We start from the raw sequence: 15,677 nt of genomic DNA on the forward strand, positions 1-15,677 counted from the left end.
AGGAGACAGTGAACAAAACAGACCCAAGTCCTTGCCTGGGGAGGGGGTTCCTGTTCTGGGGGAGAGGGACAGACAATCAGCAGATCCACAAACAAGGCAGAATGTGGGGCGCCAGGCTGTGGTGCGTGCTCTGGAGAATGGTGCTGCTGGCTGAGGAGTCCAGGGTGCTCATGGCCTGTCACTTCATGAGGTGACTTTTGAGCCAACCCCAGCAGGGAACATGGAAAAGAGATGAGGGGATATCTGGAGAAGAGTGTTGTTCACAGTGGGAGCAGCACAGGCAAAGGCCCTGGGGCAGGGATTTGAGCTGATATGTGGGAAGAGCAGGGAGTGGACAGGGAGCTGTGTGAGGCCTGGGAGGGTCTCGTTTTTTTTTCTGAAGGAGGGTTGGTGACTTAGGAGGGTTTTGAGCAGAGGAGGGTGTGATGTGACTTAGCTTTCCACAGCCTCAGCTTAGCTGCTGTGTGGAGATGGGCCTGGGCAGCTCAGGAAGGATGGACTCACCACCAGGAAAGAAGGGGAGGGGGTCCGCTCCTGGAGTGGGCCTGGCTTCTCAGCTGAAAGCTGCCTCCCTGAGGAGTTTCCAGGAGGGCAGCGGGGTTGGTGTGCCTGGACCCCTGGGAGATGCTACCTCAGGGACCCCTGGGTTTGGTGCCCTGGGAGTCAGACCTCCTCCTTTCACCCATAGCCCTTGACCCGCCCACCCCCCCGCCCAGGGCCTCTGGGGATGGGGAGGGTGGAGTGGCCGCCAGGCTGGCTGGCAGGGCAGGGAGGGCTGCCTTTCTGGGAATTGTGTGAGGGAAGCACATTGTTCGAGCCTGGAGCAGGCCGCCAGGGCTGCTGCTGGCCTCTGGGGGATGCCGCCTGCCTCCCCCAAGTGCTGCCTCTGGGGGAGGGAGCTGGGCTGGGGCCAAGGCTATGGGCTGGGCTGGGGACTTTCCTAAAGATGTTACCCTGGGTGGGCAGCTCTTCCCATTCTGCAGACTGAGAGGCTGAGGCCCAGAGAAAGGGCTGCCGCAGGGCAGAGCCAGGGTATCTGCGAGCACATGGGACAGGGCACTCTTGCTGGGTCTCAGTCCCCGGTCGCTGCCCTGCCTGACTTCAGATGCCAGGATCTGAGGGACTCCTCGATGGGGTTGGCTGGGGTCACAGCCTACACAACCCCTGTGCTGGCCACCATGGTGGGCTGGAGGGTCTGGAGGAAGAGGTGCAGAAACAGCTGGGTGCCCAGGCCAGGGGAGAGCTGCCTGAAGGTAGCAGGGGATGGGTGGGGGCTTCTGGGGCCATGGGAAGTGAGGTGGGGCTCCATGTGACTGCAGCAGCACAGACCTTCCCACCGAGGCCCCTGCCTCAGCCAGAAAGGAAGCACGGATGCGACCTGCTTGGGTCATGGCCGGCTTTGGGCGGGCAGGGGGCGGGGGACACAAATAGAAAAATAAATGGCCTGAGCTTCCGATGTTTCCGGACTGAGGATGGGGGAGGGGCAGGCTTCTGGGCCAAAGGTGTGGTCCAGCCTATGTGTCCTGGACCTTGAGGGTGTCACTGGGGTGTCCCCAGGTCGCTCTCAGGGCTGTGTTCCCCTCAGAACTCCCAGGACAGGGCCGGGCTTCCCACAGAGGAGGCTCCTGAGGGCAGGCCTGCATATTTCTCTTCTGTGGGGGCTGCCCCATGGGACCATCATGGGCACTGAGGGAGGGCCCCTGGCAGTGGGCCTGTGGAGTGTCCAGGAGGGCATTCTGGAGAAGCACAGGTGGGGTGGGTCTGGGAAGGTAAGCACTCTGTCTCCCATCCCTCGGGGGCTCCTTCTTTGCTCCTTGCTGATCCCTCTTTACCTCTGACCTCCAATCAGGAGCCCCTGGACCTCCACCCACACATCTACATTTTCATGGCTCAGTCTCCCAACCCAGCAAGGCCCTGCCTTGACTCCCACCACCTTGTCAGGTCCACCTGGCTCTCGGCTCTCTGTCCCCCACCCCCCTCCTCTTCCTGGGTCCATCTCAGCAGGAGAGGCTGGGGGTCCTCAGGGGAGGGCCCCATCTGGTTCTAGGAGGGTCTGTGTGTCAGGCCTTCAGCCCAAAGCAGCAGGGGAGGTCAGTCCTGAGCTGGCCCTCCCTGGGCGTGGGGGGGGGGGCTGTCTTTGGGGCTCCCTTGCTGGGCGGTGGCTGGTAAGTGTGGGTCCCTTCCTGCCCACCCCCTGCGTGCTATTGTTTTTTCCTTCCTTCGTGAGACACATATTTACTGAGCAACTCTTAGGTGTCCTGGGCTAGGGATGTGGCAGAGGGTGGATGGAAGGCCTTGTTTTGCCAGCTGAGCAGTCCTTGGGCGACAGACACCTCATGGACAGTCCCAGGTGGTTCTGAGTGTCTGTGCATGAGGACCCTCAGGTATGGCATTGTGCGCACATGTGAGCAACTTTTTGTCCCCCGTGACTCAGGTTGCGTGTGGGTATCAAAGAGAAATGAAATTCCTCATTTGCAGAGGGGTCAGGGTAAGGTCTGGAAGGCCCCAGCCCTGGGGAGTGCCCTAGTGGGGTACAGCCAGGTTTACATAAATCCCCTCCAGGAGAACCCCATGGTCCTGATGCTACCCTCTGGGGGCAGTTTTCTGAGGGTACCGGACGGTCTGGGGGCCCAGGCAGCTTCTTGGAGGAGGACATTCCCAAGGTTGGGTAGGGTCCATGAGGGGTCTGGGGTGGGCTGTGAACATTCTGAGCAAGGTTCCAAGGGTCATGAACTCACGAGGGCCCCCAGACCAGGGACTTTGAAGGTGGAATACTGACTTTTGGGATTGGTGGGTGCTGCCCCAGCTCGAGCCCTGGTGAGGGTGGGAGCCCCCGCAGCCCCCACAGATGAGGGCCTCTCTGTCCTACTCTGGCCGCTTCACAGCTGTGGCCAGAATGGACGGCACCTCCCCAGGGGGAGGGTGGGGGACACCTGGCTGGCCAGCTGGTCTGTGGCTCCCTCCTGCCACCTAGAGGCCACTGCTCATCATGGACCACACAGGCCACGCAGCAGGATCACCCTATCTGGATCCTGGGCTTCCCATTCATGCTGCATGGGGCCATACCCCTTCCATGCAGGACTGGACCTGCCAGGGTTCAGGGCTCCTGTCACAGGGAAACAGCTGTGGCCTCCAGGTCTCCAGCTCGGAAGTACCCTGCCTCCTCTGCCACCTACCCCCACCTGTTCCGTCTACTCCCTCTTCCCCATCACCTGCCCTGCTCTGGGCTGGGCTCCTGGGATGGCCTCTGCAGCCCCACAGCCAAGCCCTCTGCTGGGCATTCCTCTTTCAGGGGCCCCCCACCTCCTGGCTGTCATCCTTCAGGGGCCCCAGTGTCTTGGTCTCCATTCATCTGCAACCTCAGTGGGTTCAATCAAGATCCACCAAGACATGCCAGGCTCCTTACAAGCTGTCCCTGTGGCTTATCCCTGGAGCCTCTGGAGGTGGAGACCATCTAGTTTCTCATGGAGGAGAAAGGGTCCAAGGCAGGCAGGCCAGGATTTCCATTATGGTGGTGTAGGGGAAGGGCCCTAGTTCTTAGCCAACAGCTCCTCCTCTCCTCCGTGTCCTTACCTTGGTGCCACATAATGGGGCAGTGCAGAAAGTAAAGCTCATAGGGTTGCAAAGGAAACCAGTTACAGTGAAACACAGTTATCAAAATATTTCCTAAAATGTGTGATATAGAAAAACAAAAAAGTGTGATACAGAAACCTAAGCACTTTTCTAAAATACAGATTTTATTTATTTGAGAGAGAGAGAGGGAGAGAGAGAGAGAGCACATGCAGGAGGTGGGGAGAGGGAGAAGCAGGCTGAGCAGGGAGCCCGACACGGAACTCGATCCCAGGACCCCGGGATCATGACCTGAGTGGAAGGCAGACGCTTCACCGACTGAGCCACCCAGGCGCCCCAGTCTAAGCACTTCTTTCTTGCTGCAGACTCAGCAGCAGTGAGCTCCTGGGGCATTGGCAGGACAGCCGTGGCGGGAAGTGGCTCTAGTCTGTGCTGTGGTCGGTCCTGGCACCGCTGTGAGATGCCGGTCATTGCTTCAAAACCAAAGGAACAGCTGTATGCTGCCACCAGAGGGCAACGGGAAGGGCATGAACATTCCTCCCCACCTGGTTTTTTTCCTGACAGGCTGTGGGTCCCTGACCCCCAGCTTGAGACCCTGTCCTGTTCTCCCTCCCACCCCACCCAGTGCCCCTCCTCAGCAGCCAGGCTTGTCCTGTCTCCCCATCCCCCAGTCTTTTTCCTGTCACTGCCTCTGTCCCTCTCAGCAGCTTGGATAAGATCATAGGGGCTGAGTACAAACTCCAGACCACCATCCACCTCCCAGTCCTGGGACACCCTCTGCACACTTGGAGCATAGCCCCCAGCGTCCTGAACCCCTGCCCTCCTCTGGGTGCCCATTGCTCGGTATCCACCCTGGCTGGCCAGGGTTCTGTGCCTCTGTACCGAAGACAAAGACCTCAAAGCCCACCCATGGAGTATAAGAGGCAAGGGTCTTTTTTTTTTTTTTTTAAGAGTCTTCATTTTCTTTCTTTCTTTCTTTCTTTCTTTCTTTCTTTCTTTCTTTCTTTCTTTCTTTCTTTCCTCTCTTTCTCTCTCTCTCTCTCTTTCTTTCTTTCTTTTTTTTTTTAAAGATTTTATTTGACAGAGAGAGAGAGCCCAAGCAGGGGGTGGTTACAGAGGGAGAGGGAGAAGCAGGCTTCCTGCGGATCAGGGAGCCCGATGCGGGGCTTGATCCCAAGACCCTGGGATCATGACCTGAGCCGAAGGCAGACACTTCACCGACTGAGCCACCCAGGCACCCCTAAGAGTCTTCATTCTTAACCAGCTCCCTTAGTTATACTTTAGTCACATCTTTGTGGCTTAAACCATTCAACCAGTCCCACACTGAGAGGCATTCCTTACACTAAGTCCCTTGCACAGATGGTGGGACAGTCCCTCATTAGCAGGTCTTCCCAAGTAGGGTCAAGGGTGAATCCCCACTGGTTTTCCAGGGTGTCTGCCTGCCTGCTCTCCTCCCCAGCACCTGGTGCCCATCTGTCCCGTGGAGAAATCAGATGGAGACTGACCTTGAGGCTGGGCCTTGACAGTGACCTGCCCCAGGGGGCTGGGCTGATGGCCCAGACCCTACCCCAACTGATGCCTTGGCCAAGGTCAGGGGTCTGGCACAAACCTTGACAACCAGGTGATGCTTCTGAGAGGCCTGTCCTGATCTCCTCTCTGATTTTTTTTTTTTTAAGATTTTATTTATTTATTTGACAGAGAGAGACAGGGAGAGAGGGAACACAAGCAGGGGGAGTGCGGGAGGGAGAAGCAGGCTTCCCGCTGAGCAGGGAGCCCAATGTGGGGCTCGATCCCAGGACCCTGGGATCACGACCTGAGCTGAAGGCAGACGCTTAACGACTGAGCCACCCAGGCGCCCCAGACCCTCTCTGATTCTCCTCTTAGGGACCTAAAGCTGTTTTGAGTTCTCTTGGATATACATCTGCCTGCTCCAGAGGGTAGAGGCTGAGGGCTATGCTCCACACTAGCCATGTCTGCCCTCCCTCCCCTGTGGCCCAGGCTTTGTCAGAAGCCATGGCTGAGCTCAGCATCCCTGGATGCCCAGCACAATGGTGAGTTTGCTTCAAGAAATCCTCGAAGCAGCTTCCCCCATCTGTCTTAGAGGCCTGGCTGGGCAGCCTCCATGGACAAGTCCCTGTGGGTGACGGGGGCCAGTGTGAATCTTTGAGGATGTGTTCTCTGGGGTTCTTGCTGGTGCCTGTCATACAGGAGCCCAGGCAGCTCCTGGTTCTCACCAGTCATTGCTTGCCCAGAGCAGGGCTGAAGGGTGTGTCTCCAGCTTCCCAGTGTCCCTGGTGTGGCCGGACCCTCAGAGGCTGTACACATGTTCAGACCAGGGGATTCTGGCCATCTAAGGACTTGCTTGGTTGGGATGGATCAGAGCTATGGCCCCAGCTCACAGTGAGGGGCAGAACCAGAGCCGGTCTAGAAATGAGGTGATGTGTTCACCACCACAGGGCCTCTGTCCTGGAAAACCTTTGCTCCCTCTAAGGAACTCCATGCTTTTTCCTTATGATTACTAAGGAATCTCATAAATAACCATGTTTTCCTTTTCACTTGGGCTGCTGGGAAGCTCAGTCATATCTAATTAACTCCACTGAGAGTCCAAGGCCTGGTCAGCCGAGGTCATCTGGTCATCCCATCTGCCACCCGGTCTCACAGTTACTTGGCCTGAATTTCAGTGACTGTGGGGCGGGGCCCACAGCACTACACACATCAATTCCGTGGCTTGTACCCTCCCCCTGAATTGTGCCCTGTCCAGCAAACCACCCAGCATCGCATCACTGAGGACGTGGCAGACATCTGGAGGGGATGCTCACTCTGCCCCTCTGCTCCTCCCCAGCCCTCTACCGGCCAGGGCCATCCCTCCAACTGAGTGCAGTCTGGCCATTCCCAGGGACCTCCAGCAGCAAAGGTGACAACTGAATTGCTCATGCTTGTGCCCTGACCTGTTCTCAGTGCATGAGGTTTATCAACTGACGACACCCCGAAAGGAGCCCTGTAAGGCAGACAATATTAACATCTCCATTTCACAGATGGGGACACTGAGGCACAGAGTGGTCAGTGATTTATCTGAAGCGCAGAGCTGGGGATTCACAGCCGGCAGCTGCCTCCGGAGGCAGGGGCCGTGCCCACGCAGCCTCTCCAAGTCCCCGGGCATCTTCCGAGCCTCGCATCCGCTACAGCTCCCTCCCACCTCCAGGCGCCACGCACCAGCGCTCAGAGGCCACGATTCAGGCCAGAGTGCGCAGGGGGTCCGCGCAGGCTTGCGGGGGGCGTGGGGTCGGGAGTCCTCCCGCGGGTCCGGCTGTCCCGGGACAGCGGAAGGTGGAAGAAGAGGGCTCCGAGTGGGTGGAGACAGGGGCGGGACTCGAACGTGCCTCTATGGGTCCTACATAGTCGGACCACCCGCCGCTCCGGGGCGGGGGGTCGGGTAGGGACAAACCTGGGGTCGCGTCCGGCCCGGCACGTTCGTTCTGCTGGCGCGCTACCGCAGCGCCCTCCGCCGGCTAACCGGCTCGCGCGGGGGCTTGTGGGACTGCGAGTCTTTCGGCCCAGTCGGCCTCCGGCGACGGCCCGCGTCAGGACTACACTCCCCAGGAAGCCATGCAAATCTGCGTGTCTTCTGGGAGTTGTGGTCCAGGGCGGGGCCGGTGCGCGCGAGGTGGGCGGCCGTGGGAACTACATGTCCCACGATGCAGCGCGGCGACCGCGGGGGCCGGGGGTTTGAACGGAGGGTCTCCCGCCCGCGGTAGGGCTGCGTCGGCTGTGACGGGTGCGGGCGACGGCGACGATCGGGGCGGGGGTCCAGGCCCGGAGGCTGAGGCTGGCGCGGCGGGCGCTGGGGGCCTTGCCCCCGAGGCGATGATGGGCAAGGAAGAGGAGATTGCGCGGATCGCCCGGAGGCTGGACAAGATGGTGACCAAGAAGAGTGCGGTGAGGGGCGCGGGCCGCCAGGACCCCGGGACCCCCGCCCCGCCGACCCCCGCCGAGCCTGCCGAACCCCCTTCAGGGTCGGGGAGACCACCCGAAGGGCAGGACGAGACCCCGCCCCAGCAGAGACTCCCGGGACGTGGGGAGACCCCCGTCGGTGGCCGAGACCCCTGCCCTGGGCCAGCCCTGCCCTTCACTCCCGCACCCGCGGCAGAGGCCGCAATCGGGCTTGGACCCAGTCCGGGGAGCCGCCCTCTCTGGACTCAGACCCCACCTACCAGGCCGAGACCCCGCAGACCTGGGATCCGTCTCCTTCCTTGCCCCCTAACTCCAGACTACCCCCGCCCCAACCCTACCGGAGCCCGGCCAGCGGAAGCTTTCCTCGGTCCCGCCCTCCAGGCCTTGCCGGAGCCCCAGCCTGTTCAGACATTTCGTACTGGCTGCCCCGCCCCCGGTGTCTTCCTCCTTCTCAGCCTCGGCATCCTCACAGCTCGCCCCCACCCCCGGGACTCTCCGCAGAGCCCCAACCCCGACTCAGAGCCCTCTGTCCCACCCTAGGCCTCCCTCATCCTTTCTCAGCCTGCAGGAGTTTGGAGTGTGAGACTGGACCCCCTTTCCCTCCCGGAGCTACAGCGCTTCCCTTACCTCTGGTCCGCCTGGGGCTGTGGCCCTCATCATCTCCCCTTCACAAGCAGGCCAGAGGCCTTTCCTGGCTTAGAGGCCCCCCCTTTTCCCCTGTATCTGTCCCTGCTCTACAAGAACCAGGTTTCCCTAATAAATTCTTTCCCTTCCATAGCCAGGACTCAGCCAGCAGCAACTGGGGAGTGGGTAGATACGTAGAGACGCTAGGGATAGAGCCCTGGGAGGTCTGGTGAGCCTGGCCTGGGAGCGCCTTGGTGATAGAGCCCCTGCCCAGCTGCGCTCACTGTGGTGCCTGGCCTGTGTTGTCCTGTGGCCAGTGAGTCTTTGGAGCAGGCTGTGCTGCGGTCTCTAAGAGGAACCAGGTAGATGGGGTTCCAATGTCAACCCGTTTTCAGCTTTGAGATTCTGACAACCTGCATAGCCTCACATGGAAGCATCCTGGGTGGGTGGTACCTGCCTTTAGGATGTTGGGAGGGGTCCTGGCTGGCTCCCTGAGAGGCTCAATAAACAACCTGCTCTCCCCCACAGACTGTGAGCAACTAGTTAGGGTGGTGGAGGAGGCTCAGTCATGGGCTTGAGATGCCTGGGCAGCCACTCCAGGACTGTCGGCTTGCTCGGGTGCTTTGGGTGGTTTTTTGGGTTAAGCAGGCTTGTCCTGGGTCCCTGTTGACCAGGTTCTGGACAGGGTTCTACGCTGGGGCCTAAAAGGGGGCTGTCTCCCACTCATTCATTCATCCAGCAAGCAGCAGCCCCCTGCACACACACACACACACACTCACTGTGTTCATACCCCCGGGGGGCCGTGGGCAGCACAGAGCAAGGGTGTGGGAACAACCTAGAGCTGTTTCCAGAGATGACCAGAGAAAGAAGCTGCTTCCTCTCTTGAAGGAGACAAAGAACACCACCCAGGTGGGGTCAGAGATGGGTCCTAGAACCCATGGAGGGCTGGGTGGGGCCAGGTAGAGCTGGGGGAGGGTGTGTCCAGGTGGAAGCGCAGCGGAGCATGAGGAGGGGGCGTTGACCAACCTCTGGGCCGGGTCGCGCCGAGGGTTTGAGGGTACTGTGGCGTGGGCAGTGAGGGCTGGGACGCCTCTTCGGGGATTTGGGACCCATGGTTGGGAAGTCAGGAATTGGGTTTCTGCCTCTGGTCTGGAGCCACAGAAGACTGATCAGTGAGCAGCACTGTGTCTTTGGCTCTGACAACCATCTTTTTTCCTGCGGAGGTCGTTTCAGGGCAGGACTGTGCACAGCCTGAGGCGCAGAGCCTGCTGGGGGTGATGTGGAGGGGGCTGCAGAGCATAGATGTCACTCAGATTGGGGGGTGGGGTGGGGCAGGGCCGGGCCTTCCCACGGCCTGGGCTTCAAGACATGAAGGTCTCACAACCTTGAGTGTCTGGGTCAGGTTACTTCTGCCCCCTTCATGTCACAGGGAAGACCCACACGTTAAAACACCAGTGTGTTAAAAAGGGAAGCATCTGTGGAAGAAAGCAAAGCAGGGGAGGAGGATGGAGGTGTTGCATGGGGTGTGGTCACAGTTTTAAGTAGGAGGGGCCTTGCCAAGAAGGTGTCCTTTGAATAAACTTTGGAAAGAGGGAGGGTACAGATCTGTAGGTATTTGGGAGGCACTTCTGGCAGTGGGGGCAGCAGGTGCAAAAGTCGTGGGGCAAGCAACTTGGCACACTTGAGGAATCTTAAGCTGAGCCTGGAGTGGAGAGAGCAGCCCATTTGTGCATGGCCTTGGTGTGGGGGAGGGCTTTGAAGAAACAGATGTGCAGTGGGAGGGGGCAAGGTGGGGAAGGTGGCTGGCCTGAGGATTAAGGCAAGGCCTAGAGGGATTGATGAAGGGTGGGGCCATGGGACTTGAATCTGGGTGTGGGTATGGGTGTGATGGAAGTAGAGTGTTTGGCCTCTGCAGGGGACGCTGACCTTGCCCGGGTTGACCCCTCTCAGCTGGTGGGTGAGCCACTTCAGGGAGAAGCTGCCCAACCCATCGCAAGGGACAGGAGACCGGACAGGGGAGTGAGCACCCCTGGGGCCACACCTTCACCTGGGTGCGGCCCCCCTGCCAGGGAGGGGCTGCAGTCCTTGGAGCTGTTTCCTGCAACCATGGTTTGGTCAGTGACCCAAAACACTGCGGTTGAGTTTGCCAAGCCCACTTTCCTTCTCATTCTGGCCCTCCCTGGGCATGTGGCCCCAGGTGGATCTCCGAATTGTTACTCCTTGTGCCCCCCTCTTGCATTGTTCACCGAGACCTCGAAGTCATTTATGAAGGTCCCCCTTCTCCTTCCAGGAGGGAGCCATGGACCTGCTGCGGGAGCTGAAGGCCATGCCTGTCACGCTGCACCTGCTGCAGGTAGGGCCCTGTGTGCCTCCTGCCTGGGACAGCTCCTGGGCACCTGGCAGAGCTTCCTGGCCCCTTCCCCGGGGCCTTGGTTAGCACAGATGTCTGTCCCGGAGGAGACCGTCCCTGCTTCTGTCTGTTGCTCAGGAACACAAAGGGGCATTTACAGAAAACCCACCCTGTTTCTCGCTGAGGATCCTGGGTTCCACACGGGACAGTAGCCCTCAGAAAGGGTATCCGCCTCACAAGCTGGTCCCCAGCCCCTGCCCCATGGGAGCCTCGGAGGGCCTGTGAGGAGGGTCTGATTGCCGTCCCCCCAGCCCAGGCTGCTTGCCTTACAGTCTACGCGGGTCGGCATGTCTGTCAACGCCCTGCGGAAGCAGAGCTCCGATGAGGAGGTCATCGCGCTGGCCAAGTCTCTCATCAAGTCCTGGAAGAAGCTCCTGGGTGCGGGTCAGGTGGTGCGGGCTGGGAGCTGGGGCCCCTTGCTGGTCAGCTCTGTGTAGGGTGCTGGCAGTGCTGTCCCTGAGCCCGGGCCAGCTGGGAGTGGGGTCGTTCCAGAACTGGTCCAGGAAGGCTTGGGGCTGGGACGACAGGGGATCCATCGAGAGCAAGGAGAAAAGACTGCTGCAGTACTAGCAGGACTGCACTGAGGGTGGCCAGGGACCTGGAGGGACCTGGCACAGAGAGAGGGGTCAGGGCAGCTAGAGGGCAGGGAGCCGGAGGAGATGTGGGGGAAGAGGAGGAGGGGAGAAAGCTGAGAAAGGGAGAGAAGAGGAGAAGGGGGCACAGGCACTCAGACGGGACAGGGGGGCAGCTGGGGTTGCAGGGATGCCCACCTTGGGACCCTGAGGCCCCCCTCCCTTCCCAGCCTTTCCTGGGCTCTGTCCAAACCCTTGCAGAATAGAGCTTTTGTCCTGGGTCCCTCTAGTCCTGCGTGGCCATCAGCCTACGTGTGGGACAAGTATGTTTATTCTGGTGGCGTGGGGGATGCTTCTCATCCTGTGGGATGGTCCCCAGCACAGGCTCGGGTTTCAGGAGCCTTGTGGGGGACGTGCTCAGTGGTTGGCAGTTCGCTGTGACCCCCAAGGCCCAGCTGGGGGATGACCACCCCTGGTCTTCATCCAAGTTCAAACACTTCATTTGTGGGGGCTGTCACTCAGGGGCCTCCATACTGAAGGGTCGCTTTGGGCAGGTGGCTGTCCTTTCTGCCACGATGGCAGACCCCAGAGAGGCCTCACAGGTGGCCTGTTTGAGGGGGGTAAGAAAGGAGTGTGGAGGCTGTCTTAGGACCTTCTGAGGAGGGAGGACAGAGGGCCCCAGGTATGGAAGGCTCAGCAGCTAGGGTCCCGGCTGGGGTTAGGGTGGGCGGGTTAGAGCTGGTGGTTTGACTAAGGCTGTGCCTTGGTGGTGATCTGCTCCCCTCCCTGGCCTGGCCCTGCCCTCTGGTTCTGCCTCCCCCTGGCCAACCTCTCCCTTTCCTGGCACCTGCAGATGCTTCAGATGCCAAAGCCAGGGAGCAGAGGAGGGGCGGGCCTCTGCCCACATCGTCCTCGAAGGAGGCCCCCGAGGCCAAGGATCCCAGGTGGTGCATCTGGAACATTGGTGCTTGCCCTCCTTCCCCCACCCCCCCAATCTGTCCCTCCTGCTCAGCAGATGAAAGTGCAGGTTTCCCTGTGCCCTGGGGCTGCTGAGGCCATTCAAATGAACACATCAGCCCTTCCAGTTCCTTGGAAGGGACTTTCCCAGGGGAGCCCTGCCTGGCCTGGTGGGCCTCTTGCTGCTCGCTTCTCTTCCAGAGCTCCTCTGGACTCTGTGTTTTTCCAGCCCCAACCATCTGTAGGGTGGGGCTGTGTCCACCCGGCTGCATGGAGAGCCATGTGGGAGCCGTCTGCTGCCGTCCCCCAGCTCCACATCCCTGTCCTGGGGTCTGGTTTGCACTGGCTGAGCAGCCCCCTTAGCCCGGGGTCCCACTGCTGCTGAACCCTTTTCCTCTTGGGTGCCCCAGGCTGCGGCATGACGCGAGTTCTGGGGGCACTGAGGCCTCACTGCTGTGGCCCCAGGGAGGGCAGTCATGGAGACTGGGGGTCCTCATGGGGACAGGCTGTGGCCCATAGGCTGCTTTGCCTTTGACCTCACTGGACAGAGGTGGCAGGAGGCCAGCAAAGGCTGATCTCTCAATTCAGTGTGGTTGTGCAGGGCTATGGGTTCATCTACCCATCGGCACCTGTTGCTCCCTCCAGGAAGCGCCTGCTCCCCCTAACTTATGTGGGGGTCACGAGACGCAGGGGTGTGAGGGGAGGGCTGGGTAGATGCAGCTTTGTGGTCAGGCAGCTTGTGGGGAGTGCCCGGTCTTTGAAGGGGCATCCGTGCTGGATGGGGCCACCTGTGGTCTCGGGCGACCCCCAACACCATCTGCCTCTCCCTGAAATGGCAGCTGGTATCGAGCAGTGTGGCCTGGTGTTCTGGCCTCCCGGAGGGCAGGGACCCTTCCAGGGGATGCTGCCCCCATAGGGCCCTCCTCTGGGCAGTACGCCCCAGCCAGTGGGCTTTACTGCCTCTGGCCAGCTGGGCAGATCCCTAGGGCATGCTGGGCTGGACTGCAGGGGGCAGGACCATGGGCTGCTGTCAAGGTAGAAGAAACAGGATTCGGGGGATTGAGGCTGTACTCTTGGCTTTTCTGGGGACCCGTGTGTCTTTCTCCAGCCGCAAGAGGCCAGAGCTGCCCAGGATGCCATCGGCCCCAAGGATCACCACGTTTCCCCCGGTGCCGGTCACCTGCGATGCTGTGCGTAGCAAGTGCCGCGAGATGCTGACCGCTGCCCTGCAGACAGACCGTGAGTGCCCCGACGTGCACCCTGAGTCCTGGGATGGCCTGAGTTCAGAGGGTCCTCAGGGACAGCCTTCTCCCCTAGTCCATTGCAGCAGACCCCAGGTGGGGGGCAGGGGGTCTTGGGGTCACCAGAGCACCTGGGTCCTGGGCTTCAGTGCTGGGCAGGCTGCAAGTGGGGGGCAGCTAGTGGGGTGGCTAGCCAGGGTTGCCTCTTGCAGATGATCACATGGCCGTTGGTGCAGACTGTGAGGGCCTGTCGGCCCAGATTGAGGAATATATCCTTTATGTGGGGCTTTGGGATCTGGGGTTTCTGGTGGAGTCATGAGGACAGCCAGGCCCGGCTTTCTCTGGTGGCCACGGCCCCAGCGCCCTCGCCAGGAGGTTGGTTGGTGGACCAGGAGGGCCCTCCCTGGACCTGCTGAGGGACTGATTCTGCCTGCTGGTGGGGCCTGGGGCACTGGGGCTTCGAACCTGCAGCTGGGCCTCAGCCACGGGTGGGTCTGGTGGGGGCCCCCCTCAGCTGCCCCTCCACTCGCTGCCAGGCGTGGGTGGGCAGATGGAGTTGCTGGGCTCCCCTTCCCCTTGTGGTCCCTCCCCCCATATGGCCCTCGCTGGCCTCCCTCGGCTGGCCCCATGGGGTGGGTGGAAGGCAGCAGCGTTGGCCTCTGGATAGGTCCTTAAACACTTGCACGCATCTTCCGGGACGTGGGGAACACGGACATGAAGTATAAAAACCGTGTGAGGAGCCGCATCTCCAACCTCAAGGACGCGAAGAACCCTGACCTGCGACGGAACGTACTGTGTGGCGCCATAACACCCCAGCAGATCGCCGTGATGACGTCGGAGGTGAGTCCTGTTGGAGGGGCATGGGGACCGCCCCTGTGCACCGTGGTAAGTACGTGGCTCCTTGCCCAGGAGATGGCCAGTGATGAGCTGAAGGAGATCCGGAAGGCAATGACCAAGGAGGCCATCCGAGAGCACCAGATGGCCCGCACGGGGGGCACACAGACGGACCTGTTCACCTGCGGGAAATGCAGGAGGAAGAACTGCACCTACACGCAGGTGCGCCCCGGCCACCTGACCTCATGCTCCCCGGAGCCCGCGCCTGCCCCCGGGGGTCCCTGGACACACACACTGTGGAGGGCACCTTTGGAACCTCCTCCGTTGCCCAGCACCCCTGGGCCCCAGTGAGCAGCGTCTCCGGGGTGGTTTGCTCTGGGCACTAAAATGGGGGGGCCTGGCCTCCCCCAGCTTGGAGGGGCCCCAGGAATGTTGCTGTTGGCCGGTGGGTGGATGTCCTTCAGCCTGGCGGTGGCCACAGGATGACGCTCAGACCCATGGAGGTGGCGCTGATGTGGACCTCAAGATATGCCAGGGGTCCCTGTAAGGTCCCTGGTAAGGCACAAGGGTTGGAGTCGCTGGGCAGGCTCAGTGGGGGTCCCCCAGAGGGGCCGAGGGGCTACAGTGCTACCTGAGGGGACGGGTAGCCTCCCCACGCTGTGACTCCAGGGAAGACCTGCATCTCGGGGCCTCCTGCTCCAAGCGACGGAGTCCTGGGGCTGGGGCTGGCCCCCTCTCACCATAGCCCTCCCCACAGGTGCAGACCCGCAGCTCTGATGAGCCCATGACCACCTTTGTCGTCTGCAATGAGTGTGGAAATCGCTGGAAGGTAGGTGGGCAGGCCTTCTCTGGAGGTGGGTGTCTCCAGCCTGTGTGGGACCCATGTGACATGAAATGGGGGACAGCCATGCCCAGCCAGCCTCCTGGGGCCTCAGAGCAGGTGGGTGGAGACCCAGCCCTGTCTCTCGCCCTGCGGGGGCCCTGGGGTCCATGTGGCTGATGCCTCTCGTCCGTCTGCTGCAGTTCTGCTGAGCCCTCCTTGAGATGTGTGTGAAGCCTTGGGCTGTGGCCAGCACATTGCCACAGCCTTCCTTGTGTCCTGTCGACAGACTCCGCTTCTTGAGACCTACCCTGTGCCCACCTGAACTTCCCCAGAGGGCTGTGCACCCTGCTCTCCCATCTTGCCTGCAGTACACCTTTCTTCCTTTCCCCCCAAATTATTAAATGTTTCTTTTTGCCATCGTGCAGTTTCTGGCCCTTGGTTCTGGTGGACCCACAGTCCTGGGCTGTGAGCTGGGTCTCCTGCCCCCCATGTCTGGCCCACCCCCCCTCCCCCCACCACGGGGGATGACGACCCTCCTCCTTGGGATCAGGTGATACTTAGGTTTGGCCCTGTTGGAACAGAGATGGAGGGAAGAGCCCGTGGGCCCTCAGAACACTGGGGGCAGACTCTGCCTGTGTGTGCCCATGGATGAGGGGCAGGTGCTGGAGGTACACAGCATGGCGTGGGCATGCACA

General features: G+C 60.8%; 1 protein-coding gene across 3 annotated transcripts; it reads left to right on the forward strand.

Annotated features, from left to right (window-relative positions):
- Positions 1–7,068: 7,068 nt before the first annotated feature.
- TCEA2 (transcription elongation factor A2) lies at positions 7,069–15,400 on the forward strand. Of its 3 annotated transcripts, none has more exons than XR_004682993.1 (11): positions 7,069–7,506; positions 10,436–10,498; positions 10,828–10,933; positions 11,981–12,071; positions 13,193–13,323; positions 13,538–13,594; positions 14,011–14,165; positions 14,238–14,381; positions 14,624–14,714; positions 14,917–14,988; positions 15,183–15,400. XR_004682993.1 is itself a non-coding variant. In XM_035025620.1 (10 exons), exons 1-10 carry the CDS (start codon positions 7,435–7,437, stop codon positions 15,189–15,191), a joined length of 903 nt encoding a protein of 300 aa, XP_034881511.1. In that variant the 5' UTR covers positions 7,196–7,434; the 3' UTR covers positions 15,192–15,400. The 3 variants fall into 3 exon arrangements, 1 of the variants encoding a protein (XP_034881511.1); XR_004682992.1 differs by having other exon boundaries at positions 7,190–7,506; positions 14,235–14,381; XM_035025620.1 differs by lacking the exon at positions 14,624–14,714 and having other exon boundaries at positions 7,196–7,506; positions 14,235–14,381.
- Positions 15,401–15,677: the final 277 nt, after the last annotated feature.

This window comes from Mirounga leonina, unplaced genomic scaffold, assembly GCF_011800145.1.
Source record: "Mirounga leonina isolate KUSES-001 unplaced genomic scaffold, KU_Mleo_1.0 Mir_195, whole genome shotgun sequence".
Classification (NCBI taxonomy): Eukaryota; Metazoa; Chordata; class Mammalia; order Carnivora; family Phocidae; genus Mirounga; species Mirounga leonina.